This window comes from Fukomys damarensis, unplaced genomic scaffold, assembly GCF_012274545.1.
Source record: "Fukomys damarensis isolate Sample0158 unplaced genomic scaffold, DMR_v1.0_HiC HiC_scaffold_10, whole genome shotgun sequence".
Lineage (NCBI taxonomy): Eukaryota > Metazoa > Chordata > Mammalia > Rodentia > Bathyergidae > Fukomys > Fukomys damarensis.
The window spans coordinates 10,899,401-10,925,321 of record NW_022900922.1 but is presented as its reverse complement, the minus strand read 5'-3'; the positions used below and the strand labels follow the sequence as shown (position 1 = coordinate 10,925,321).

General features: G+C 36.9%; 1 protein-coding gene across 1 annotated transcript in view; it reads left to right on the top strand.

The window, feature by feature from the left end:
* Ryr2 (ryanodine receptor 2) overlaps positions 1–25,921 on the top strand; it is a 409,294-nt gene that overhangs the window by 35,082 nt on the left and 348,291 nt on the right. The window contains exons 3-5 of the mRNA XM_033761774.1: positions 3,986–4,090; positions 17,141–17,161; positions 25,149–25,163. Of these exons, the coding sequence (XP_033617665.1) occupies positions 3,986–4,090; positions 17,141–17,161; positions 25,149–25,163 (141 nt within the window). The remainder of the gene's footprint in view (positions 1–3,985; positions 4,091–17,140; positions 17,162–25,148; positions 25,164–25,921) is intronic.

The following is a 25,921-nucleotide window of genomic DNA, read 5'->3' as shown; positions in this document are numbered from 1 at the left end:
AGGGATACAGTACAATTACATTCATCATTGTGATCTTGTACCTCTACATGACAGGTCTTGGTTCTCATTTTTTCCCCTTGTCCCTGCCCTCCCTTCACCCCCTCTTCTCCTCCCCATCTACAACCACTTCATTTCCATCTTTTCATATGATCTAAGAATTTTGAGATACCAGTAGATGGAAAGCGTGCGATATGAAGGTTTCCTCTAAGAGTTGAGGGTATATGCATAGTAAAAGCAAGGGAAGTTCTTTCAAAGTGAACTTCTAAAAATTAATACCCTCAGTAATCACAGTTGAGTAAAAAACAAAAATCAAACCTAAGGAAAAATTGTCAGCCTTGCAAATTCTTGTGAGTGGAAACTTCTCCCGTGGATGTGTATAGAGTGTACATCGTCTCTGCTCGCCTTGCAATTGGGAGTCATTTGGCTATTGGTTGATGCATGAGACTTTTTATTTCCCAGATTCAGATTTGATTTTAGAAAGAGGAGGAAAGGCCCCGTGTCAGTGATATAGTGGATGTAACTGTGAAAATGTCAGGGTTGCACAAGGACCCGGGTTCGATCCCCGGTACCCCACCACCACCAATGTCGAGGTTGTCAGAGGAAGTGCGCAGAGGAAAAATTGGTTGAGTCTATAGAAACAGAGAATTGCCCTTCAGGATAGCTGGCATGCTTCTTCCTGCTCTCACTGTCTGGAAGAATATCTGTAACAAGCTTGTCACCGTGAAGAAATGAAGTTCACTTGGCAGGATTAATTTATTTCAAATCCAGGCAGTTTTCCAGGATCTGTAAAATAACATGCTGTTATAGCAATCCATATGTAAACATTTCGATCAAAGTGACATACAAAACAATGTAAAAAGAACCAGAATATAAACTTTTAATGGAAAAATACCCTTTCTTGAAACTACTAGATGACTTGAACTCTTTCAGGTACGCAATTTAATACTAGTCTGCCGTAAGGAATGACAAACTTGAGTTAGTTTTAAGAAAATGGATGCACCATGAAGCCATGAAATTAAATGAATTAAATCAAGCACACAAACTTAAATGTTGCATATCATCTCTTACATGAGAAACACCAAGTATAAATAATTTAAAAGAACAAAATAAAAGATAGGCAGGAGGAAACAGGTAGATAAGATCTTTTGCAAGTAGGAAGATCTAGAGATGGAGGAATTGGTAAAGAGGAGAGAAAAAAGGAAATAAAAAGAATTAGAAGAAATACATGTACCTACTTCCCACAATAAATGTAATCATTATGTATGCCTAACATGTACTAATAAAGCAAAGAATAATAGAACATTTTGGGTGCTATGAGCAGGTGTATAGTTACAGATTTATATTTTCAAACACTGCTTGTCCAAATTGGAATCCATGTAGGAACTAGTTTTAAGAAATGAACAAATACTTCATAAATGCAGAAATAGAGTTCACAGTATGAAGACTAGGGATAATGGCTCACTTATTTTAAGTCCTTGCTCTGTTATTGACACTGTGATAAATTCTTTACATATGCTGTCTTCATTGGTTTTTCACAACAACCATATCAGGATAATGCAATGATTTGCCTGTTTTTCAGGGAAGGAAGCCAAAGATCATACTAGTTAAAAACAGGTAAATTGTAAGGCCAGAGTTCTTGCTCAGATGGTCTGTTTATAGAATACATGTTCCTATATTTTATGATATGCTGATTCTAAAGCAATTAATGGATACTGGTCTAAAATCAGCCAATGTTTTGGTAGAAATAGTTCTCACAGATATTGAGAGTTGACTGTTAGATGTTTTGGATTGTTGTGAACTGATTTGTAAACTTTGATACATGGAACTCAGCAGCGATTGAAGTAGTTCCACCATAAAAATGGGCAAATGTTATACATCAGTACATTTACTTTGTGTCAGTTCACCACCTCACCATTTAACATGATCACGATGGAACCGTAATTTGTGTATCTCCCTGCTGGGTGGCTCTGAGCCACTGTGGTACATGCATGACTGTCTTGATGGGCAACATGGGACCGTCATACATGTACTACCAGTGGTTCGAGCCGGTGAGAATATTTTAGTAGCATAATACCCTGCCAGTTCTGTTGTCAGAGTGTGTCTGGGGGGAATGTGAAGGAAATGATCACTTGGGAAACTGAATTTAAGAAAGAGCTTTCAGGGCTGGGGATGTAGCTTCCAGAGCCTGCCTTGCAAGTGTAAGGACCTGAGTTTGATCCCCAGTACCACCAAAAAAAAAAAAAAAAAAAAAAAAAAAAAAAAAAAAAAAAAAAAGGAAGAGCTTTCATCCTAAATTCACAGTGGAAGATTCCTTCCTGGCTTCCAGTCTTTTTTCCCTTGGATTTGGGAAAGCAAGCCCTTCTCTGGTTGGCCTCAGAGTGTAACAGCAGTGCCCAGGTTCAGATCTGAGAGCATCCCTGACTCTTGGCTGAGCTTGTCCAAGGAAGAATGGACATGGATTAACATGGGGGCACAGTGACCCATGAGTGCAAGAAGGAGGAATTGAGAGAAAGAAAGTTCATTAAAAAAATAAGTAACCTGTTGCTCCCTGCAAGCCTTATGGGGTTGAATAAGCCTCATGGGCTAATTGTATCTTTCATTTACTCATGAAATAATTTGAATGTTAATTCTGAAACCCTAGTATTTAGTCTTTCTTTGAAACTAGAAAGCTCACTCTTTGGTAATAATAATAATAAAAAAATCATTCTGATGGCTGAGGTTTGTGTAATATGTACTTAAAACAAGATTAACTGTAGCTTTGATGTATCAGTTTCATATATTTATCCTCCTGACATTCTTTTTTTTTCTCATTGAGTTTATTGGTACATTTCAGGTATACAGTACAGTTACATTCATCACTGGGATCCTGTACCTTCACATGACAGGTCTTGGTTCTCATTTTTCCCCATACTCCGGCCCTCCTTTCTCTCCCTCCTCCTGTCCCTATTTACAAAAGCTGTTTCCATTTTTTCATTTTCTCATATTTTTTTCTTTTCCCGGTGTTCTTTTTATGAGAAGATATAATCTCCCTTTGATTTTGGTTGAATGTATTTGTAATGCTCTTTTTTGCATGGACATCTCCTTTGAGCACCTGTCAGTACCTACCCGCATCAGATGCAAACCGAATCCTGCTTATCTCAAGCTGAAGTGTACATGTCCAAGAATGTACAGTTAGCTTTCACTTGCCAACCAGCTTGTACTCTGGTTGCTTTCCCTCTTTAGTCATTACCTTTGGAGATTTTTCAAAAGTTATGGTGTAATAACTGGAGTGGAGGTGTAAGAGAAGGAAGGAGGGAAACAGAATGGATGATGGGAAAAAAGCTACACATATATGTGCAGAATGAGACCTTAATTATTGCCCCAAGATAGAAGCAAAAAAACAGAGCAACAAAAAACTTATAGAGAAAGCAAGATATAGTAATTTTTATCTTCGTGCATAGAGAAGAGCTAGTGAAATGCATATTTTACATCAATTCAGTATATTTTACATCAATTCAATTTTATATTTAATTAACGATAATATTGACTTCAGGGAGGCATTATTTCTGTCCTTTCTTATTACTATTATCTCAGTCAGCAGTCCACTTGGTAGATTAGAAACGAATAGGCCAGCACTGGAGAAATCTGGCTTGCACATTTTGTAACTCTGTGACTTTGGAAAAAGAACTTCATTATCTCTTTTTGTGCGTCCATATGATGGTAGTGATAATCCGTACTACAGGTGACCACGGTCATGGATGAAGCTTCAGGTGCAGTGCGTGTCAGAGTGAGTGCCCCGTAGCTGCCAGCTGTTTTTATCTGTGAGTTTAAAAGCGTGTGAGATGCAAGTAGTAAGGAGTGTGCCTCCTCACGGTGGGGAGCCGACTCTAGGGCTCTGCTGCGTCCTTGGACTCTGTAGGAGGAACTGGTGTACAGGGAGGTAAGCCAGCCTGGATGCTGGATGGACGAAGGCGGCATACTGACGGCTCTTCCTCTTCCTGCACAGAATGTCCCCCCAGACCTGTCCATCTGCACCTTCGTGCTGGAGCAGTCCCTGTCAGTGCGGGCCCTGCAGGAGATGCTGGCCAACACGGTGGAGAAATCGGAAGGGGCAAGTACCCAGTTTATGTAGACTTGCAGTGTTGTAATGAGCTCAGCTGCTGTATCATTCTTTTCTCCCACAGGTATTGGAGATGTCAGTGGCTTTTACTTGTGATTTCTTTAGATTTTACTTTTTTGTTTTCTCTAGCAGACCTATGGTGTGTGAAAAGATTAAAAGGAAAAATCCAACCTTGTTGTGATCTGTGTCCTGACTCCTCGTGCTTCTGTCTGGCTTATCGTAGAACCTTGCTGTGGCGTTTGTGTGTCCTCACGTTCTCAGAGCTTCTGTTGTCCCTGTTCTGACTAATTGCCTTGTGCATGGCTATTCGTCATTGACTTTATTTTTAAATTTTTTTTTGATTTTTAAATGCCTCAGACCATGTGACTTATGTTCTAAGCTTCTCTATAGCAAGTAATATTTCATGGCACTGTTACATGTTTTAGGTAACAAAATTATGGTGATAATGGCTTCAGTCAGTTGTAATTCTGAAAATACCTAATCATTTTCTTTTGAAAATTTAAATTCTTGCTATAATGTTTGTCAGGGTAGATATTTTTCTTTGAAAGCCTATTTGGCTATTTTAATTACTTTCCATGAGACATGCTATTACTGATTTCTGATATATTACTTATGTCTAGGCAGTTCATTAAAACCTGAGATTAAGCAGGAGGGCAAATGGCCAAAGTTTTGTTTCCTTTTCTTGTACTTTATTTATTGCAGTTCTATATAGCTTAATGAAATATATTTTCAGGAATACAACCAAAGTTTTCTTTTGCTATCTAAACATTGATGTTATTACTATACTATTGTTCCAATTTGGATAAGAGATTAAAATGACAGTAATACTTTCACATAAATGAGTAGTCAGTTGCGATATATTTTTTCTGCCCTCTAGTTTTTAAAATTTTAGTGTCAGATAGCTTAGAAGTTTAATTGGTTTCTGCATTAATTCTAAAAACCTTTAAAATTTTAACATGCTCATTATAGGGGACAGACTTCAATGCTTTTTATCAATATTAGCCTGAAAGTTTATTTTGCAAAGCTACAAAATTGTGTTTTTTTTAACATTTCAAATTAATTTTTGGTTAAAACAAAGTTGACATTACTGTATTAAAATATATAAAGCTTCTTGTAAAATTTCTATACAGTTCTGAAAATATTTATTTCATCTAGAATGATTTCTCCTGATTTTTAAATATCAATGCCTATCAATTTTGAAATGCAAATCTGTCTTTGTAGAGAAAAAATAAATTTTCTTTTGCATTAGTAGCTGAAAAACGTGTATTGCTGTATCACCTATCTTTATAGATGCCAATTTACCCAAATTGCTCTAAACTTAAATTTTATATTGCCAACCTGCTTATTCTAAATTTAACAACTAGAAAGATCTTTTCATTGCCTCCAAATCATGAGGTTGGTCTAGGCGAGCTCTAAATATTCTATGTATAGAAAATAATTTAAAATACTATTTTAAGATTAAGATTATTTACATTATTCTACCTGGGTCCCTTCCCCTCAAATATTTTGATTTAGATGGATTTCACTTTGAATTGTTTTCCAGAAAATTTCTGTCAGAATTAAAGTAGTAATTGATGCAATGTGTGAACAGCGTTTTATAGAACTCAGCATAAGTACTATGAGCCATTGACTAGGGTGTATAAATTTAAAAGAAATCTGCTATGGGAAAGAAATACATTTTATGGAACCGAATAGTTTTAGCTACTTGTATCTTTAGGAAGAAACTACCATCCAGTAGTTGAAGGGAATACTGTATTTTAGGAAGAGGTTTTCTCTTAGATTGCTGAGAAGTTTTGATTATACCCAGGAATGATATTCAAAATGTTTTACAACTGCCAGTTGGTCAGAGTGGCTTCCAGCTACAATGCTGGATGTGCAGGTGGTCTGAGCAAGTTAAGTTTTGAGGTGTCTAGGAGGACCTTGCAGTGGTCCAGGTTAGGGAGTACTTTGGGGACTTAGGGCAGTGACTCTCTCAGGAGGGGCATTATTTTCCACTTCAGTGACTACTTTAATCATATGAATGTGTACTGGCTGTATTACCATGTCTGGCCTTGTGATGACTGGATGCTTCTGGCAATTGTAGGGATCAAGTATTTGGACTCTGCAGACATCCAGGTCATCTTTCCTTGGATGTCACAGTGTCTCTTTTAAAAACATCATGAGATTTTATGGCAAATCCTTTTGTCAAGCACAGTGACATTTCCAATTTAATGCATTGTCTACAGCAGATCTACTAAAATGTAAGATCTCTTTTCCTAGGCTGATGTGTCCTCAAGGAAAGTGCTAATTTTCATGAAATTATTGCTTTCCTGACAAATTGACACTGCATTGAGAAGAATCTTGTGTGTTATTTGATTCCCCACTTTCATGATCAACTTTATTTATAAAGTCTTATTCTTAAAATAACCCGATTATTCCTAAATTCTTTATGTGATTCAATAAGTGAAACAATACTGATTCCATTTTATGTTCTGTGTGCTCTGATGTGCACACAGCAGTGAAAATGTACCTGATGAGTTTTTGAATAAATGCCTGGTTTTTATAAAGGTAAAGGAAACCCATCATGAAGTTCTCAACAGTGTTTGTGACAAAGCAAATCCGGAAAATCACTGATAACAAGATAAGAAGAGATGTGTAACATAAGACATGAAAAGCATTACCTCCTTCATAAACTTGAGGCTCCCTCAAGAGTTGCTTGTTGTGACTCCGAGTAAAATAACCAAAGCCATTCAGAAATATTTCACCTAAAAGAATATTTAATTAAAAATGTGTAGGTAGACAAACATTTGGATCCAATATATATATAATTTCTAGCATTCTGGGAGACTGAGGCAGGAGCATTGCATATTTTAGCCGAGCCTGGGCAACTTAGTGGGACCCTCTCAAAATAAAAAAGGCCTGGGGATGTAGCTTAGTGTGAAGGCCCTTAGTTCATTTTTTAGTACCACAGGAAACAAAACAAAACAACAAAAAAACCCACTTTTTTTTCATTGAATGTTGCTTAGCTTTCCTTGCTGCTTAGCTTTCCTTACTCAATGTATTAATACACAAGTGTATCTTGGTAGCTGCTTACAGAAGCTTTCAGAGATAGTATCTGTGCAACAAGGAGGAGGAATGCGTGTCTCATGACCCTCACATCTTTTTAGCCCAGCTGTGTCTGGACTTCTGTGCATGAGCACCCTTCTGTTATTTCTTCTGTTTTCCCTGGGTTATATGTGTTACAGATGCTTCTGTCTGGACCCTACTCTGTGTGTCTCCTTTTGCTTCGGAGATCTATTTTTTCATGTATGTTCTATAGCTTAGAGTTAACATCTGGGGTTTTGTCACCGTACAGAAATGCTCAAGATTCTTTTTCCCTCGATCAGACTGTCAGCAATTCCTGACTGCCTTTTCTCTGACTTGGGCAGCTTCCTTCCTTCTCTGGGGTCTTGGCTAATGCTTTATTCTCTTCCTTCCGGTACCCTAACTGACTCTGGCACGTGGAGTTTGCCAGTTTCATGAGAACACAATTATGGTAAATACTGAGTTGGTGGTGGTATTTATTTAGCTTGGTGTGTTTTCTAGTTAGTAAAATTTAATAATTTTGATGAATTTTTCCTTTTGGAATTTATCTTAGTTTATTAAGGTATTTGACAAATGCTTTTCTCCATACAGTATTTTTTTTAATGTCCAGTTTAGCTGAAGCATTTCATCTCACGGAAGCACTAATGTCACAGGTAACACAGTATAGGGGAAGACTTAGATTTCCGAGTGCTGAAAATTTTATGTTTACGTATTTCTAATGATTATTTGTTGAAAAGGCACTGCTTTTGTGTAATTCCATGAGTATTATATATGACCTCCACAGTCTATTTAGGAGCATATGCCTAACAAATACAACATTGGCTAGTCCTTTTTTTGTTTGGTTTGTTTCTGGAAGATTTGGAGGTCCTTGTCCCCTGTTTCACTGTCCTATTGTTAAGAGTATTGATCTAGGGCTAGAGATTGAGCTCAGTGGTTCTGCTGCTTGTGTCACAAGCAGAAGGACCTGAGTTCAATCCCTGGTACAAAAAAAAAATGAAAAACGAGTATTGATCTAGGAAAAAAATAGGAAGTAGGTTGAAATTTCTATTTTAGATGATTATGATTTATGTCATTCGGTCATAATGTATGCTATATATATTTCTCATTGGTATGAGTGTCGGTAGTTTACTATAAATTATGAATGATACTTTAAAAATTGATAACATTCAGACAAATAAAATATGAATGTTAAATTCAATATTGATAAATTCAATTTTAATCATTTACTTCATGAAATACTTTAAAACATTTATAGGATAAATTATTCCTTAAAAGGAGTACAGATTGATGAACAATGTGAGAGCTTTGTGTTCAGTGAATTTACATCTGCACAGTTAAACAGTTGTAGTGTTAGTGTGAAGATGGAATAGAGTATGTAGAATTTGATTTCTTTGAATTTTTTAGAATAATTTCTCAAATGGAAATATTATTAAAACTACAGTATAAAATTATTTCAGATTTGTTCCAAGGAACAGTTTGATCTCATTAAATATTCTTTAGAATTCTAGTAGAAAACTTGTCAGGAGGACAAGGAATAGCATATCTGGTGATATTCTTAAAATGATTTTTATGTTTCAATTTACTAAAATGGCTTATTATTAGACATGGAACTATAAGAATGGCTCTTATTTCTAAATGATATATTGTAATCTAATTAAATATACAAAAACTGCAGTAACTTTATTAATATAGATATGCATCAAGCCCAGATATAATCAGTTTTATGAAAAATGGAGTTATGCATTATGAAATATTAGTATACTTAAGTCTCTATCCTAAGAATGTCCCTTTAAGAAACATGTTCTGAGTGCCCTCAAAAATGCAGGAAAAAGCTACTAGCTAAATATGCTTGTAAATGAGTTTTGTTTTTTTTGGTACTGGGACTCAAACTCAGGACCTTGCACTTGTGAGGCAGGCAGCAGATCCACTGAGCTAAATCCCTGGCCTATAAATGAGTGTTTTTAAACATAAAATTTAAAAACATTGAAGTGCTACAAATGAGTTTTTTAGTAAGTACATTTATCAAATGTTAAGGAATCAAATAATTACATGCAAGATTATTTTATATCAGTACAAGAGCAGAAGTTGAAGTTCAGTAGTGTCTCTCTTTGTGGTTAAGCACATAGATTCCATAGCAAAGGTGCTGAGTTCAGTTCCTGGTAACATAAAGCAAGGTATTTAACTTCTCAGGGCTTAAGCTTTCCTTATTTATAAAGTAAGCAAAAATAATAGCATATTCATAGAGTTGAGATCCAAATAATGTAATTAATATATGTAGAACAGCCCTAGCACACAGGTAGCCTTATGGCTATGTTTTCATCATTTTTATGATTTCTACATTGGGTATACTTGAATTAACTCCTACTGGATCTGACCCTCCTGGAGAAAAACAACTATGAATTTTGAACCAAATATAAAAACAAAATCATCTACTGCCATCACCACCACCAAAATCTTCAATTACATGAAGGATTTAGTTCCAGTTTTCTCTCACTGTTACAAGAAGTTATGACCAATTCAGTGACTTAAAACAACACAGATTTATTGTCTGACAGTTCTAGAACTCACAAGCCTATAGCATCAGTCTTTGTGTCCTAAAATCAAAGTGTTGGTAGGGCTGTGATGCTTAGGGAAACATTCTTTCCCTGATTTTTGTTGGCTACCTTCTCAGTCAGTATCACAAACAGACACTAAGAAAAAAGGGGTAATTAGATAGCCAGTGTTTTGAGAATAGCTAGAGAAGTATTGTGACCCAAACAGATAAGGACAAGCAGAATCCTGTGATGGAGGGGAAAGACTGAAATCATCCCTGGAGATGCTCCTCAAGTGATCACAAAGGGAGAACCATTGCTTTTTTTGTCTGGATCAAAATTCAAAAGTTCTGATTAATTGTATTACATACTTTTTGTCATTTTAGCTTCTTGATTTTGAAAAGTTGCTTTACATTTTCCCAACTAGAAAAGTGTTGCAAAAAATAAGAAACAATACTTTGAAAAGCAAAGAAATCTTACCTGTAAACCCTAGTGTTAACCTCTGTTACTATCAGCCAAAATTAGTAAAAATCTCTAAAAATGGGGGAAAAGCCAACTGCATATTGTCATGTAGTATGTTTACTACCAGGTAACCTGTTCACATGTGCCTGCTATCATGTAACATGCTCACAGGCTTTAGGGACTAGGATGTGGGCTTCTTTGGGGTGTATAATTTGGCCTACTACCTCGTGCAAATGCCAGCCTTTAGTACGACGTTGGCAGGATGAAGTGAAAATCAGCAGTCTCAGCTCTGAATCTAGTCGCTAAAAAGTAGGCTTGGGTTTGACATGCTTGCAAACCCATGCATGTTAATTTCTGTCTGTCTTTTGTACATGCTTGTCCATAGATTCATATGTATTTTGACTTTAAGACACTTTATTCTGTGAAGATTTTCTGAATTTTTAGTATTTATTTGTAGTTCCAAAAGAACTTAGTATTGTTTTGTTAGCCATGTTTTTGGTAATTTGGTCTGTTCAGTGGCACTACTGCTCAAAAGGGTACTTGTTCAAGTTCGTGGGCAGACAGGTAAATGATCAGAAATTAAAAGACTGAATGTTGTGTCCACTGTAGCTAAATTTTGTGTTGAATTTTCTTTCCATTTGCTTTTTCCTAATTGCAGTGAATTGGGGGTAGTGGAGAAGAGATTGGGGAGGTTGATGAATCTTAACGTTACCATGAAATAGAGTATATTCTGCATAATATTGAAAGTAAATTTCTTAGGTAGTGGGGCTGATGCCTGAAAGTTATTTAAAAAAACAAAATTTATTGTGTATATTTAAGGTGTATAACATGATGTTGCAGAATCCATGCCAATAATACATGGTTACTATAATGAAGCATGTTAACATATGTGTCATCTCCCATGCTTGTTTTTGAAAGGCTGGAGTGGTCCCTGATACAGCACAGTTTTTTTTTTTTTTTTTTGAGACAGGGTCTTACTGTGTAGTTGAGACTGATCTGGAACTCATTATGTCGCCCAGGCTGGTCTCGAACTCACAGCGATCCTCCTGCTTCAGCCTCCCAAGTTCTGGGATTACAGATGTGTGCCACCACGCCTGGCACAGCACAGTTTTATTACCCGTAGTCCTCATGCTGTGCTTTAGATCCTAGACTTGTTCATTGCACACATCTGCTACTTGGTAATGGTGTTTATTTTAGCACTTAATATGGTTTGTGTCACATCTCTCCATCGAAATACAGAATTAAACTCCATCAAAATACAAAAGTAGGATATAAGATGTGAACACACTTGTAAATACTTATGTGTAGTGTTTAATCAGCCTCAAGAGGGGCCACAGCTAAAGACTGTGCAGGGACATTGCTTAATAAGGAAAAATGGTCCCTTGGTCACTTTTTCCCTATGCTTCAGAGAGCAGAGCAAGGGACTCCTAGTGCTTCCCGGACGCTGCCCCTCCAGTGCGTCTTCTGAACTGTGGAATGCTTACTTCCAGGGCTAGTGTGTTTGTTATATAGACAATATGATGTCTCTAGCTATATTTGAAGATAGCAATTCTTGGAAGTCAACTATAATTTACATTATTTCATGAGGCAAGTTCTTTTTGTATTCTTGTGCAAGAACATTCCTGCTAAAGCATAAATATTGTTTTGAGGATGAGGCCAAGATGCCAGTGAAACGCCAGATTGGCTACTGGTGCGGTACTTCGCTAGGCTCTTGTCTGAGCCTCTGGTGATCATCACAAACCCTCCCTTAATCTGCAGAATTGGTGCTGCGACTCAGAGGTGACGTGATCACAGGTTCTTGAAGGATTTAGAGCTAAAAATATTCACGGAGGGACTGCTGCATCTTTGTCCCATATCTGAATGTGGACATCTGTGGCTGAAATAGGCACCATTTCTTTGTAGATACTTTCTGTTTTCCTCCCTTTTTCTGCAAAGGCAGAGAACTTTCTACCCAGAAGCTACATAATCCTGTGCATCTGAATGACGCGCTGTGCAGAGCCCTCAGCCTCAAACTCAATCAGGAGGTCAATTTGATCAGCATGTAATTTAATCACAGGGACTCAGGCACTGTTTTAGATTAGGAATCTGAATGTATAGATTCTTTTATTAGATTATTGTCATTCAATTTGGAACTCAGGTTGCTTTGGTGTGTTTACAAAAGAAAATTTTTTTTTCATCTGTAAATATTTGCTGGAAATTGAGTCAGATAATTTCCATGATAAAGTATTCCAGAATTATGAATGATGTAAAGATATTGGGAATCTATTGAGCCAATCATCCTCTAATTTTTCTCTCTTCAGTTATAACTTTAATTGTAAAATGAATATTCTCACCTAGTTGGATGGAATCCTTATTTACCACCCTATCAGATAGTACTGCCTATGACTTCACGCCCCCCCCCCCACGAATCCCAGCCAAACAGAAGGACAAATAAAAAACAGGACACGTTCTTACTTTGAGTTTTCTTCAAAGCACTACTCTGTGCTAATGATTTGTCTGTTGACTACCGACCGATTAGATTACTTCCTCCTTTAGAGTCTAAGCCCAGGAGGGCAGGGCTTTTGATCAGTTTTGTTCTCTTGCTCTCTCAATAAAGTCTAAGATGAAGCATGCATTGTCCTAGATAGTCGGGACATATTTAGGACTTGAAGGACTGAACAGTAATTGTAGTGCACCATTTCTGTTGTCCTGGAAATGGTGAGGCTTATGTGCGAGAAGAACATGTAAAAAGCATTGCATTATTTCACTGGAGTGAAAAGTATCCCATGCCTAATAAACAAATAAGATGATGTAGTATATATTATGTACAGAGTCTGCCAAAAAAAGTGCATGCACACTTAAGGAAAAGAAAAACCTGTATAAATATTTTAATGCTAAATTTATTGGGACACCTTGAGATTAATACAAGTAACCTTTGGCCTTTGTAATTAGTTATCTTTGGCACAGAGTGGCGGCCATTACCTTCCTCACATTTATTAGTGTGACAAACTGCTGCTTGGGTAACCTTGGTCATTGAGATTGCTGCACATGCATTTTTCAATTTTCTCTCCAAAGGCTGGCAGCGTGGTGGGTTTTCTGCAGTATGTGATGTCCTCTAGGACCACCATACTACGGTAACGCCATGTGTTGAAAAAAACAGTAGTGAACTGCATTTGTTATGATTGGTAAGGCAGTAATGATACAACACTTTTACTTTGGTCAGCTTTCCCATTGCTGGGTCACAGTACTACACATCCGTACCTTAAAAGTGGAAATGGTTCAATTTGGATCAGGGGACCTTCCTTACTGCCAAATTACAACTGGAAGAGTAATAAGGTATAACTAGCAGCCTTCAGGGGTAGAATGGAATATCAGAATATTTGGATAACAAAAAAAAAAGAAATAAAAGAGTAGAAATAAGACCATACAGGATTGAATCTGTTCTAAAATTACATTATGATGTTTGCAACTCTTAAGCATACTAAAGAGCTTTGAAATTGTGCAGTTTAAAAAGGTAAACTGCATGGAAGGTTTATTTTAAAAGAGCAAGAGATGAGTAGTTTACAAATAAGATGGCAAACAAACTTAAATTTAATAATACAACTAAATACAAATGAAGTTAGTAGCTACTTTTATGTGACATGTACATTTGATTATAATAGAACTCTCCATCTGAAACATTCAAACAGCTAGGCAATTTGGAAGAAGCAAGGAAAAGTTTTTTTGATTAGTAAGTTTTTTTTTTTTGGTACTGGGGATTGAGTTCAGGCCCTTGCGCTTGCAAGGCAGGTAGTGGAACCACTGAGCTAAATCCCTGGCCATTGGTTAGTAAGTTTATGAAATAGTTTATGCGTATGTACCCTAAATTTGTAATCAAAATGTGAATGCAAACAGAAGTGTTATATGAATTATCTTCTTTTCATATGAGGATGAAATTTAGAAGTAGTTATACTGGATTCTTAACTTTCGTCCTCTGAATTTAAATGATTGTTTCTCTTATGTGAAATTTTATTTTTATTTTAAAAATGAGATCACCCTTTTTATCAGTGTTAGTATGGTAAATATTTAATATAATTTCCTACAGACATTAAAATATTTTCTATGAAGTAATAAGATTAACATATTTCTTTCCTTCCTTCCTTCCTTCCTTCCTTCCTTCCTTCCTTCCTTCCTTCCTTCCTTCCTCCCTCTTTTTTTTTTTTGAGACAGGGTCTCACTATGTAGTTGAGACTGACCTGGAACTCACTATGTAGCCCAGGCTGGTCTTGAACTCACAGTGATCCTCCTGCCTCAGCCTCCCGAGTGCTGGGATTACAGGCTTGTGCCACCATGCCTAGCTCGACATATTTCTTAAAAATCCCACATAGTTGGATAAGTTAGTGGAAAAAAATGTTCATTTGTCTTATGTTTTATGGATTTGGTAATTATTTAAGTTCTGAAATTGGTCATTTAATGTGACTTTTATATTTCCTTTTTGTAGATTACTTCTGTATACATCGTTCTGTTCTTCCCTGTTTGCAGGAATTTTATTAAATAATTCATGTTAACCCTAGTAAGAGACGTGTCATGAAATTGCTCTGCATTGCTTACGCAAAGTTACAACTTTCTTGTTCTTACCCATCTTTTAACCCTGTGGGCCATTTGTCTTGTCTTGTGTGTCTAGCTGCCAGATTTACCCCCGTATATGTCTTACTGTGGTATTTAGGTGTGGGATGAGCTGTTTTATTACTTCTGATTCTTACTGCTTATAAAACTGCTTCTCTTATATAATGTACATCATTAAAGGGTGTCAGGTGCTGATAATAATTAACTATTACTCTTGATTACAAATTGTTCCTTCTGGTGAATCCTACAATGTTTGTCTTTGCACTGATGTATGTGTGTGTGTGTGTGTGTGTGTGTGTGTACGTCCAGCATCTAGCTGTCAGTCTGATATGTTTTTTTAAATAATCATTGGTATCACTAAAGATATGGCATATCCTATTTTCATGCTAAAGATGGAAAGGGAATAATGTCATATACTCTTAAATTATTTTTTTCTTGGAAGAGAACAAATATAACAGTTTGTCCTTTTGAGGGAAGAAAAGTACATGATAACCACTCCACACTGGATAAGTCGTTTTGTTTCCTGTTATTCTAGGATCTAAAAAAATATATTCACCACTTGAATATGTGAATATTTGAAGGAGGACTTGAACTTTATATAAAAGTGAAAAAATGTATAATGAAAGCCAGGCTTTTCCATTCAGTTAAATATTCTCCTTTAATGATTCTGTGTTTTAAAAATGCATGAGAGGGGGAGAGGGTTGGAATGATTTTTTTTCTGAAGACTAGACAAAGGACTGAAGAAGCCAGAATGCTCTGTTCTAAGTAATATATTGAATTTTACAAGGGTGTCAGAAAACTCCACCTGTTTATCTGGTGGCTATCTGGTTAATATCACCTTATCACATTTAAAAATAATCAGTCTGTAAGTTGCATTATATGCACCTTGTCATCCAAGAACTTGCTTATCAAGGGATGGAAATTCTTAACTATAGCCCACCATTTGACCCTAAGTGATATTAACCCCTTCACACATTTTCTAAAAAATTGCTAATTGAAGTCATACCTTGGTTGTCAAATTCAGTTCATTCCAGATTTGTATTTGGTTTGAGAACATATTTTTCCCATAAGAAATAATTGAAAACCAAATAATTGGTTCTGAGGCTCAAAAATTACACTTACAAGGGCCGGAGATTTAGCTCAGTGACTCCACTGCCTGCCTCGCAAGTGTGAGGTGCTGAGTTCAATCCCCGATAACCCCCACCAAAAAAAAAAACCCTCAAAAATTACACCTATATTCATTTTTCCAGCACTTTAACAAATTCTGCAGTGATTTCTTTAACTGTATCGTGGTTGTCATTTTTCCTCTTAGCTTTACTGCTAATATCACTAAATTTCTTTGGAGTCGTGGTTATGATATTTCAGGCATGTAAAATGTGAAAAAAGCAGCGCAACAGTGAACCTTGTAAGGTGCTCATATAAGCACTGTGAGCTGTCTGGGAGACAGCAGTGCTTAGAAGGAAGTGTCGCCCCCTTCTGTCCACAGTGGAACATGATGCCTGTTCCACTTTTGCCAGTGCAGGTTTCCTCAAATTCAGCTAACGTCACAAACACTGAGTGGATTTTGACTTTTTTTTTTTTTGAACTTTGCTGTTCAGGTAGTGGAAAGATCAAGCTTTGAGCCGTTTGACAACCGAGGTATCGCTGTAATTTATGCATAAAGAGTCTGAAGAAACCTGAGTTCTCTCGGGATACCGGTCATATATTTTAACACAGTTGAGTTTCTCTCTTAGTGATGGAGTTTATTATTCTGATTGATTTTCTAGGAATCTGAGAACACTGTATTACTTTGATTGATTTGCTAGGAGTCCGAAGACCTACAAGACAGTATTTGTTGATACATTCTTTTATTCTGTTTGCCCTGTGTGTACCATAGTCACTTTCTAAAGAGTCGCGTGATTATAATATGATTTCCTTATAGTTCAAAATTTTTGACAAAATTTGAACTATGAAATTTTATATAGTACCTGAAAGAATGAGGTAAGAGAAATTTTACTTTAAATGCTATGAAAGAAATTGTAGTTAGATGCTGTTTCCAGTTGATCTTTTTAATTAGATAGAAATTTTTAGTTGTAGTGCCTAAATCAGGATGCCTATTGTGTTTGAGAATTAAGTAAATGTTCACATTGGCTTTTGAATGTATTGGATGGTCGTTATTTTATTTACATAGTTTCAGCCTAATGCCTTTTGAAGTTCTGAGTAGTAAATGAATTGAGTTTTTTGTTTGATAAGATTAAATGTTTTTAATTAAAAGTTTGAATACTGTTTTATCCTCTAGAATTGGAAGTAGACTGGTGCATGCATCACATTTCATTTGATTTAAGTAACAGTCTTTGAAACATTGCTAGGTATTTACTTGTTTTGTTTTTTTAAAATTTATTTTGGCTTTTTCTTTCTACAGCAAGTTGATGTGGAAAAATGGGTATGTGTTTCCATGTATTTACAAAGAAATTGTGATTGAAAAGTGCATGTTTGCTCTTGCCTCTAATCTTTTTATTTTGCTTTCTAGTGTGGCTTGTCTTTTTTGTGTCCAAACTAACTGCTCTGTTGGAATGAACAAAGGTTTTTTAGGTCTTGAGTTAGAACCTTATATGTCTCTGGTCTTGCTTCATTTGAAATGGGTTCTATTAAATTTTTGCCATTCCCAGAACCATATAGTTGTTATAGAATTGACTTTAATTGTATTGATTATGATCTGCTTCTGGCCAACAGGAGGGCTTTTATTAGTAGCACCCTGTTTCTTTTGTCGAAAAACAATGATTCTTTAATTTCAAAATCATACTCCTTAGCCCTGACATTGTTCCACGCACTGTAGAAAAAGCCAGATGTAGTCATATGATGTTAAAAAGTGAAAATGAGTATGTGTGTCTTGTGGGAATAAGCAGTTACAGGCTTCTGGAGTTTATGCTCGAGAACCTTGATGTTACCAGTTGGGTGACCTGAACAAGCGACCTTGCTCCTTAGTCCCATTTTTTTCATCTACTAGGAGAAAGGGGGTTGTGGAGGGGGGTGTGAACCAAGGTCTCTTCCCATTCTTGACACCCCAGGGTTCTGAATGGAAATTAGAGTCTCACCAAGAAGGGTGCCGCCAGTGTTCTGCTTTGACCCCCGAAGTACCAAACAATGAAGCTTTTCAAATAGCTGATTTTTTGTTTGTTTTCATTTGCGCTGTGACTTAGTAGGATGTGGCGCTGATTGAACCGGGGGCCTCACTTTGCCTTTATTGTCCTCTGTACTTGGGATCCTGTCCGCTAGATGTGAGTACCTGGAGGGTTTTGCTGCTTTCTCAGTAGCCTTCTGGGGCCTCCCCAGGGACGATCCCTAAAACAGCTGTACGGCCTCCTGGCTTTTGCTATTCTTTGCTCCTCTTTGCTGCTTTCAGTCCTTTATAGTCCCCAAAAAATTAAAAAAAAATTTTTCCGTTTCTGTGATGATGAGACCAATACTGATCTTGGAGAATTAGCACTTCTGTATTACATTCTTCTGGGAATAGTTTAGATTCATCATCTCTCTCTTTGTAACTAAGCTGCTTTGACTATTAGCTATTTCTTTTTGAAATTTCTTGCCTTCCTCCATGCCTGCTTCAAATTGTGATCTAAGCTCCATATCTTTCTTGTCTTGTAAAAACAAGAAGAAGTCTTGTTTTTTTCTGAGAACAGGTGTGTCACTTGTGTTTTCCCCACTCCCCCAATATCTGATTCCCAACACACGGCCCCTTGTCTTTTGATATTGGCATCCCTTCATTTCCATGCAGTATTTCTGTGCTTTTCCCACATTGCTATTCCTTGACCAACCCCTCAAGACACTTTGCATCCTTCTGCAAATGTGTACGGACTATGTATGGAAATAAAATGACTTTTTTTTTGGTTATTGCTTAAAAACATTCCCACTTATTCTCTGTGCATTTGGTTACTTTTGATCTACTTTACTGCCTGTCCTTTCTCTATTTCTGTAATAATTTCTCATCTTCAAACATGTAGTTTATTGGCTGTTTGTAAAACGGTAAAGATAAATAACGGAAATAGGTAATAGAAGATAATGGAAATACTCCTGAGTTGAACATTATGAGGCCTCAGTTAGCCAGTGACCAGCTTCTGTGATTTTATGCAGCTCCTAAAGGACCGTGAACGCCTTGTCTGTAGGATTAGAACTGGACTACTTTCTTGTCCTCCAATATTCCTGTTATGTGAGTGATTATATGATTCCTGTAATATTGATGCTGAAATGTGTGCTCATTTAGATACATACCACATGGTGAAAAGTTTCTGCAGGGTCTGTCTCAGAAGACAAATAGTCTGTGTTAGCCATGTCTTAGCAAATTTCATATGAAAATGACTTTTTTCTTTGAAAGCCTGTATAGTTCAAGTCTTTAAGTGTGTCCATATGAAATTTGGAAGTCCACTGTAACAGGATTGCTGGAAAGGTAACAGAAAATAATTTACCTCCCTGCCGACCTACCTGTGGACTAATCAAACTGTTCTGGGAGGCTCATTCTCCTCTTCCGTGGAGTTAAGTTAGAGTGGATCCCATGAGCTCTCTGAGATTCAGAGAGTGAAGCACTCTGTAGTCATTTAGGGCCACATGAGTCTTGTTCCAGTATTAAAATGTCCTGTCCTGTGTAACAGGTGGACCTGTGAGTGTCATTGAAATTAAGCTGTCTGGGATCGTGCTGCTGATCCAGGCAGGGTTGTGGGAAGCGGCTTTACACCGCAGCCTGCAGGCTCTGCAGCCCCTACCCCATAACTGCGTGCCTGCTTTTGCCGTCTTCAAGAGCAAGTGGGAAGGGAGGTGGCAAGGAGGCTGGCAGGAAAGAGCTTCCCATCCTAGTGTTGGTCACTGGGCCGGCCAGGTGCTCAGATACTCTTTCCCATAGTCTCTTGGCAAGTAGCTATCACCAGAAGTCCCTGTCCTGCGATTCTGTTGTTGCAGCCAGATCCTGTCTGGATGCCAGAGGGAAACGCTTTCTCCCATTAGAGCTCATGATGTTCTCTACGAGGGTCCCAGGGCTACTCCCATTTGCCCCCAGTTGCAGACCTGCAGGATATGGGCAACCTCTTGCAGCAGCATCTCTGGTGCAGTCACACGCCCAGCTACGGTGTCCCAGCCCTTGGGGACAGGAGTATCGCTGAAGCTACCTTCACTAGGCTGGAGGTGAGGACCAGTTGTGAGGGAGGCAGGTCTGTTTAAGACCCTGTTATCTTTTTGCTTTCTGGCTTGGCGACATCCTAGGGGTGAAGGGAGTCAGCTAGGGGCAGCAGGCACGTTCATGGCCACCACCACTAGGTGGCAGCAGGCACGTTCATGGCCACCACCACTAGGGGCAGCAGGCACGTTCATGGCCACCACCACTAGGTGGCATACCAGCGACTTTGGGAATATGGTACTATTGTACTTGCCCTTGTTTTGACCTGAGACAGGCATTCTGTTGTGACATCTGTTAAACTAGTCTGTTTAGAATACATTGTATAAATCTGGATTGAGACCTCGAGGAACTTCATAAAACTTAGGTATATGTAAAAATTCACATGGCTGCTTGTAGATTCCCGATAGCAAAATTCTGGGTATTTTCATGAAAGTTCAGTCTCTCTCCTCTGTCTCCCCATCCCTCCCTCTCTCCGGCCCCCTCCTTTCTTCTGCCTCTCCACTCTCTCCTCCCTCCACCAGTGTATCTGTGAGCATCAGTGCACTTGTTTAAACCTAATCTCTCTGAGTTATCAAGTACTGCTCTTCATATTTTAAAAGAGAATAACATTTCTGAGTTTTAGTTTAAAAAGTTATTAACTGTTATTTTCCTCTACTCCTCTCCTTCTCCCAAGCTCTTCCTTGAACTATGGCCTTGGTTTCCAATCTGGAGGCCTCTGGCTTGAGGTCATAGCCGGGGACAGTGAAATAATGGAACATCCTATGAGGTCATGATGAATGGAACTTTGTCTGTTGACCAAATGATATCTTGTACTTTACTCTTAAAAGGTGATGCTGTTGCAGTTAAAATAGCTATTTCAAATATTCCTAACTCAATAACTATTTGAAAAACTAATTAATTTTTACACATAATGATATATTTCAAAGAGATGAGTTGGTCTTTGAAATGATTTTGTATAATCAAGCTTCCTTCATTCTGAAATAGTTTGAAAAAAGAATAGATTTTTTTTTTTTTGGTACCAGGGATCAAATAATAGAATTTTTTATATACAGAGAAACTCTATATCTTTATATGCAGGCTTTTTTATATGTAGATGATTGTCTGAATGTGGTGCATTCTTCATGTGTCTTCAAATTATTTCCTCTGAAGAGGTCAATTTATTGCTTTTGACATAGAGAAATTTTCAGTTGAGACAAATTGGGCAAAGAAGAAAGCTCTCCGTATCTCTGCTACTTCATATTTTAGATATCTGGGAGCTTTGTGATATACAAACATGTGTCACAGAGATAAAATATCAGGATTTACAGTAGCTTATCAGAATCATTTATTTTCCTTCAACCTTCTAAAGAAGAGCTAGATAATTATACACATCTGTGTGCGTGTATATACATATATATCAAACCCATTACACTCAAGGAAAGGCAGCCCATTTAAATCCTGCCTGCTCAGAGTCACTGATAGGTTGAAAAAGGCAACACTTGCCACAGATCTGTCAAAAATATAGTGTGTTCTTTTTAAACATATCTGCATGCATGCTCAACCAGGTGCCAGAGTGACAGAAAGCACTCTGAAATTCACAAGAGCCACTTCTCTGGGGAACGTCAGATCATGTCCATGGAAAGTATCATATATACAGTTGCTCTTCATGGGTTGAAAGCTGAGCCCCTTCTGATATTCTCTGGACCAATCATCAACATGTCTATGTCATCGTTGTAGTCCTGAATATTTTTAGCAGGAGAATCATAGAGAGTAAAACATTTATGTAGGATATGCCATCCTAAGAGTAATTGTTGTCATATGTCATGAATATATATCCACATATGCTGTTAGATAGTTTATACTGGTATGTATTTGGAACTTGTAATTGCTCACATTAGAGTTCCTTTGTGTCCTAAAAATTACTGGAAGCAGCACTGAATCAAATCTAGTCACTATAAAACCCTGATATTTGGTAGTGAAATAATTTTCCCTTTTCTCAACATAGTAAAGTACCAGATATTTCCTTGTTAATGAAGGAGATGACACAGCTGAAGGGTGATAAGGAAGCAGTATCTTGCGCTTGGAGAGAAGAGGTGGCAAAATAGGCTTAAATTCCATGAACATTTTATATGCAAAGTAGGAGATTCCATTTCTCTATTAGAAAATTCATGCCAGAAGGGCTCCTATGCCCAAGTTTTGCCTTATTTGTTTATTATTTATTTTGGTACCAGGGATCGAACTTGGGACCTTGTGCTTGCAAGGCAGGCGGCGGAACCACTGAGCTAAATTTACAGCCCTTGATAGTTCTTTTTAATGACAAGCCTGTCTCCTTTGTTGCCAGTTCCTTATCTAGGTAGTTTTGGGGAGTGTTATTGGTAAAAGTTCATTTAAAAGTCCTAAGATAGATCTTTTATAGAATTACTGAATTTTGAAATATTTCATTTCATTACCCTGAAATATCAGTTTTAAAAATCAGGATCAAGTTTGTGCTCAAAGGCATCATTAAAGGTAAAGGAGCTTTTTATACATCACCTGAATTACTGTTTCTTTCTTTGCACTGATAACAAATGGAATATCATTATGCATTCTCCCCAGGTCTGAAAATTGCGAACAATGTTCAGAGTAAAGTATTCCTATTTGACTTGTTTTTCTATTCATGATTTTTTGCATTTGCTAAGAAAATCTGTCAGGTCTTTTAGGTCTTCTGTATCCAGTGACTTAAGCTTGTAGAACAGAGATGCTGCTGCTGCTTTTTGACATCCATTTGACTCCCAGGGCCATCTGTATTTGTGCTAGTAGCACAGATGCACGTAGCTCTTGCTATCCATGTTTTTTCATGTTAATGGAGGTGGAGATGGTTGCATCCCAGCTCTTGCTCATCTGGAGAGCCATCTGATCTGTCAGCTCTTCAGTAATTAGACCAACCTTGGACACTGAGTTACTACACTTGCACTTTTACCCTGCAGAGCTAAAAATGCCCCCCTTTATTTTTTAGTGCAAATTGATCATCATTCAAAAAATTCTTCTAAGGGCAGAAAACAGGTCAGGACCCGGGCTGTGTGCTTATTATTGCTCTAATCATCACTTCCTACTCCATCTAATGAAATTTTCATGAATGAAATAAATCAAATTTACTTCTTTGTTAAATTTATTGTAAGCATAAAATAATTATTTTCCACACATAAAGGAGCTAATTTCTTCAGTGTTTATCTTTCTACATGGTTCTTTTTTCTCCTATCATGTTAACAACTTTTAGAGGGGTTTTCTTGTTACTCTTTAGGTTTGTTGCTTTTTATCATCCCTAAGCAGTGTTTACATTGAGATTATAATAATATATTCATCCTTCTTGCCTTAGTGTATTTTGCTTTCTTCTTTGCCCCTGAATTATCCCCTTGGAATACCTCATAATGCTATTACTTTATGATATTCAGCACAAAAGTCAAATTGACCAAGAAAAAGAAATTTGTACAAAAAGTCAACGTTAATAATACTGCAGATAATCTTTCGTGTTCTTGGTTATCTTCTGAAAATTATGTGTCTGTTGCGTCTGTTTTGCTTTCTCATTCTCAGATGGATATTTTACCCTTTGTTAATGCAGTAGTTTTTCTATTTTATTGTATATGCAGATTTTCTCCCCTGTGTCTTATGTTTCCTACAGTAATACAGAACATAGTAATTCTGAAGATCAGACCTTATAAGTCTACTGATATGCTTTGTTCTGTTACAGTTTCAAACTAGTTCGACAACAGACTTTTCTTTTTAAGAAAAATCTCCCAAGCTTGGTAAACTAAAAGAATATCATGAAGATGGCATCTTTTATATATCATGTGTTGTATTTTTGTGTTTCTTTGAATTAAAGCATAAAATTGATTTTTTCTAATTCCTCATTGATGGATATTTCCATCATTATTAAATCAAAGGTAAGCATATGTTTGGTCAATTTTAATGTGGAAAATAAGTGCGATCATATCATTCACTCTTCATATCAGTTATACAAACATAACTGAGCACTGTATTTTCTAAGCCAAGAATGATTTTTCTTTTATAATTTGCCCTTAATAATAGCATTGAAAATCAAAGATATAAGTCTCAGCGAAATTTCCATTTAGTAATATGCATATTACTCTGTGTATTTCAGAGACAGCTGTAATTTTATAAATATCTATGTTGAAAAACCTTCCTTTGTGGTTTGAGAACCAATATGGAAATGTTATCTTTTTTTTTTTTCAGCTTTAATTGAGTTTATTGGTACATTTTAGGGATATAGTACAGTTACATTCATTCTTGGGATCTTGTACCTTTACATGACAAGTCTTGGTTCTCATTTTTTCCCCTTACCTCTGCCCTCCCTTCACCCTCTCCTCCCCTCCCCATCTACAAACACTTTATTTCCATCTTTTCATTCTCTCACATTTTTTTCTTTTCCCTTATTACCCTTCCCCTACCCATCCCACCTTCCCTACACCTTTGGCTCCTTTCTTCCCATTTCTCAATGTCAGCAATCTTATTAGGATCTTATGTATTATTGCAGATTACTCCAGGACTTAGATCATCACTCTGTTTGGAAAGACAGCATTGCTTTTCCTTCTCCATTCTTTTTCATCTTTGTACTTCTAGGAATAAGTCAAAGAAACTTTAGGGACTCATAAAAAATGGAGGAATGCGTAGCCCTTACTGTTTTGTTAAAGAAGAGAAGAGCTATTATAATTCGTAAGTGGAGACACTGCCATTTTCAAAGAAAAGGGGAAGCATTTTTGAGCTCTTTCTTTGACGTTTATGTCTGACAACATGTAGTGTCTAAGGAGTTGCTGACTTACTTTGCATGAAAGATGCGTGTCTCATTGCAGCTTATTTTAAATCCACCTTACTTGTTTTTAATTTGCTTTCAATAAAACTAGTTGTGTTGCTACGGTATTCGTCACTGCATTTATATGCACAACAGGAAATAAAAGTTTTTCTATTAAGCATTTGCAGAGGTTAAATTTAAGATTACACTCCCACCCTAGTGCTTAGGTATATTGGCTATTGAATCACGCATTGCCGTAGGATGGAATGTATTCACAGAAAAGGGAAGAACTAGTGTAAAAACATTTTCTTAGTTTTGCTTGCTATAGCTTTTCTCTAGCATGTAGTTCATACTATGTTTTGTTGCAATAACAGAATGATTTTAAAAATTTATTGTTACATAGGTCCATTTAGGACAATGAACTCTATAAGAGAAATTTAAAAATAAGTCTTTGAAGTGATGTATATTAATATTTTCCTTCTTTTCCTTATGTCCCTACAGAAATTCATGATGAAGGTAAGAATTTGGATCATCTGCTATATATGTAATACTTAGTAAGTTATACATATTTGCTTTGTTTTTAATTACTAAACTGTTCTTTACATTTTAAACTTTACAACAATTAAATCAGTCTTTGGCGCCTTTAAGGAAAATAAAATATGTTTTGATTTAACAACTTAAGCAGCATTGGGCAGGTAGGTCATACTGTAACATATTAAGCTTAGCTAGCGTTAGGAATTTCTCTCACAGACGCATATGTTTTATAGCTCTCCACTGGGAATACTCGCTTTTTGGTGGCCGTTGAGTTGTGTCAGCACTCTTGCATGAATACGATCGGGAATTCTCATCCTGGGAGATCAGAAGAGGCACCAAGAAACTATGTTTCCTTACTCTAGGACATGTGACAATAATTCAGCCCCTTTCTTTTTCTCAAATAAACCAGAAAGGAAAATCTTTTAAGAGGAGACAAATGAAAAGAGAGATGAAACATGTGGTCCTGTCACTGAGAGTAGAGGGAGAACCAGAAAGAGCAGAGTGCAGCTCTTTTCTGATGTGTCACTGAAAATTGTGTCTCATTTTAACAGACCCACCGCATTTCTCCTGAGACTTTCATAGGACTTAATTTTTTTACCCTCAAAGCCAAAAACATGGATGACTTTATTTATATTTAGTTAATAAAGGCTCAATATAATTTATAATCTTGAAGAATGTCATTTCAAAAGATAAAAATACTTCAAGAAGTGTTCATCAAAATTCTGGACGTAGATTAAGAA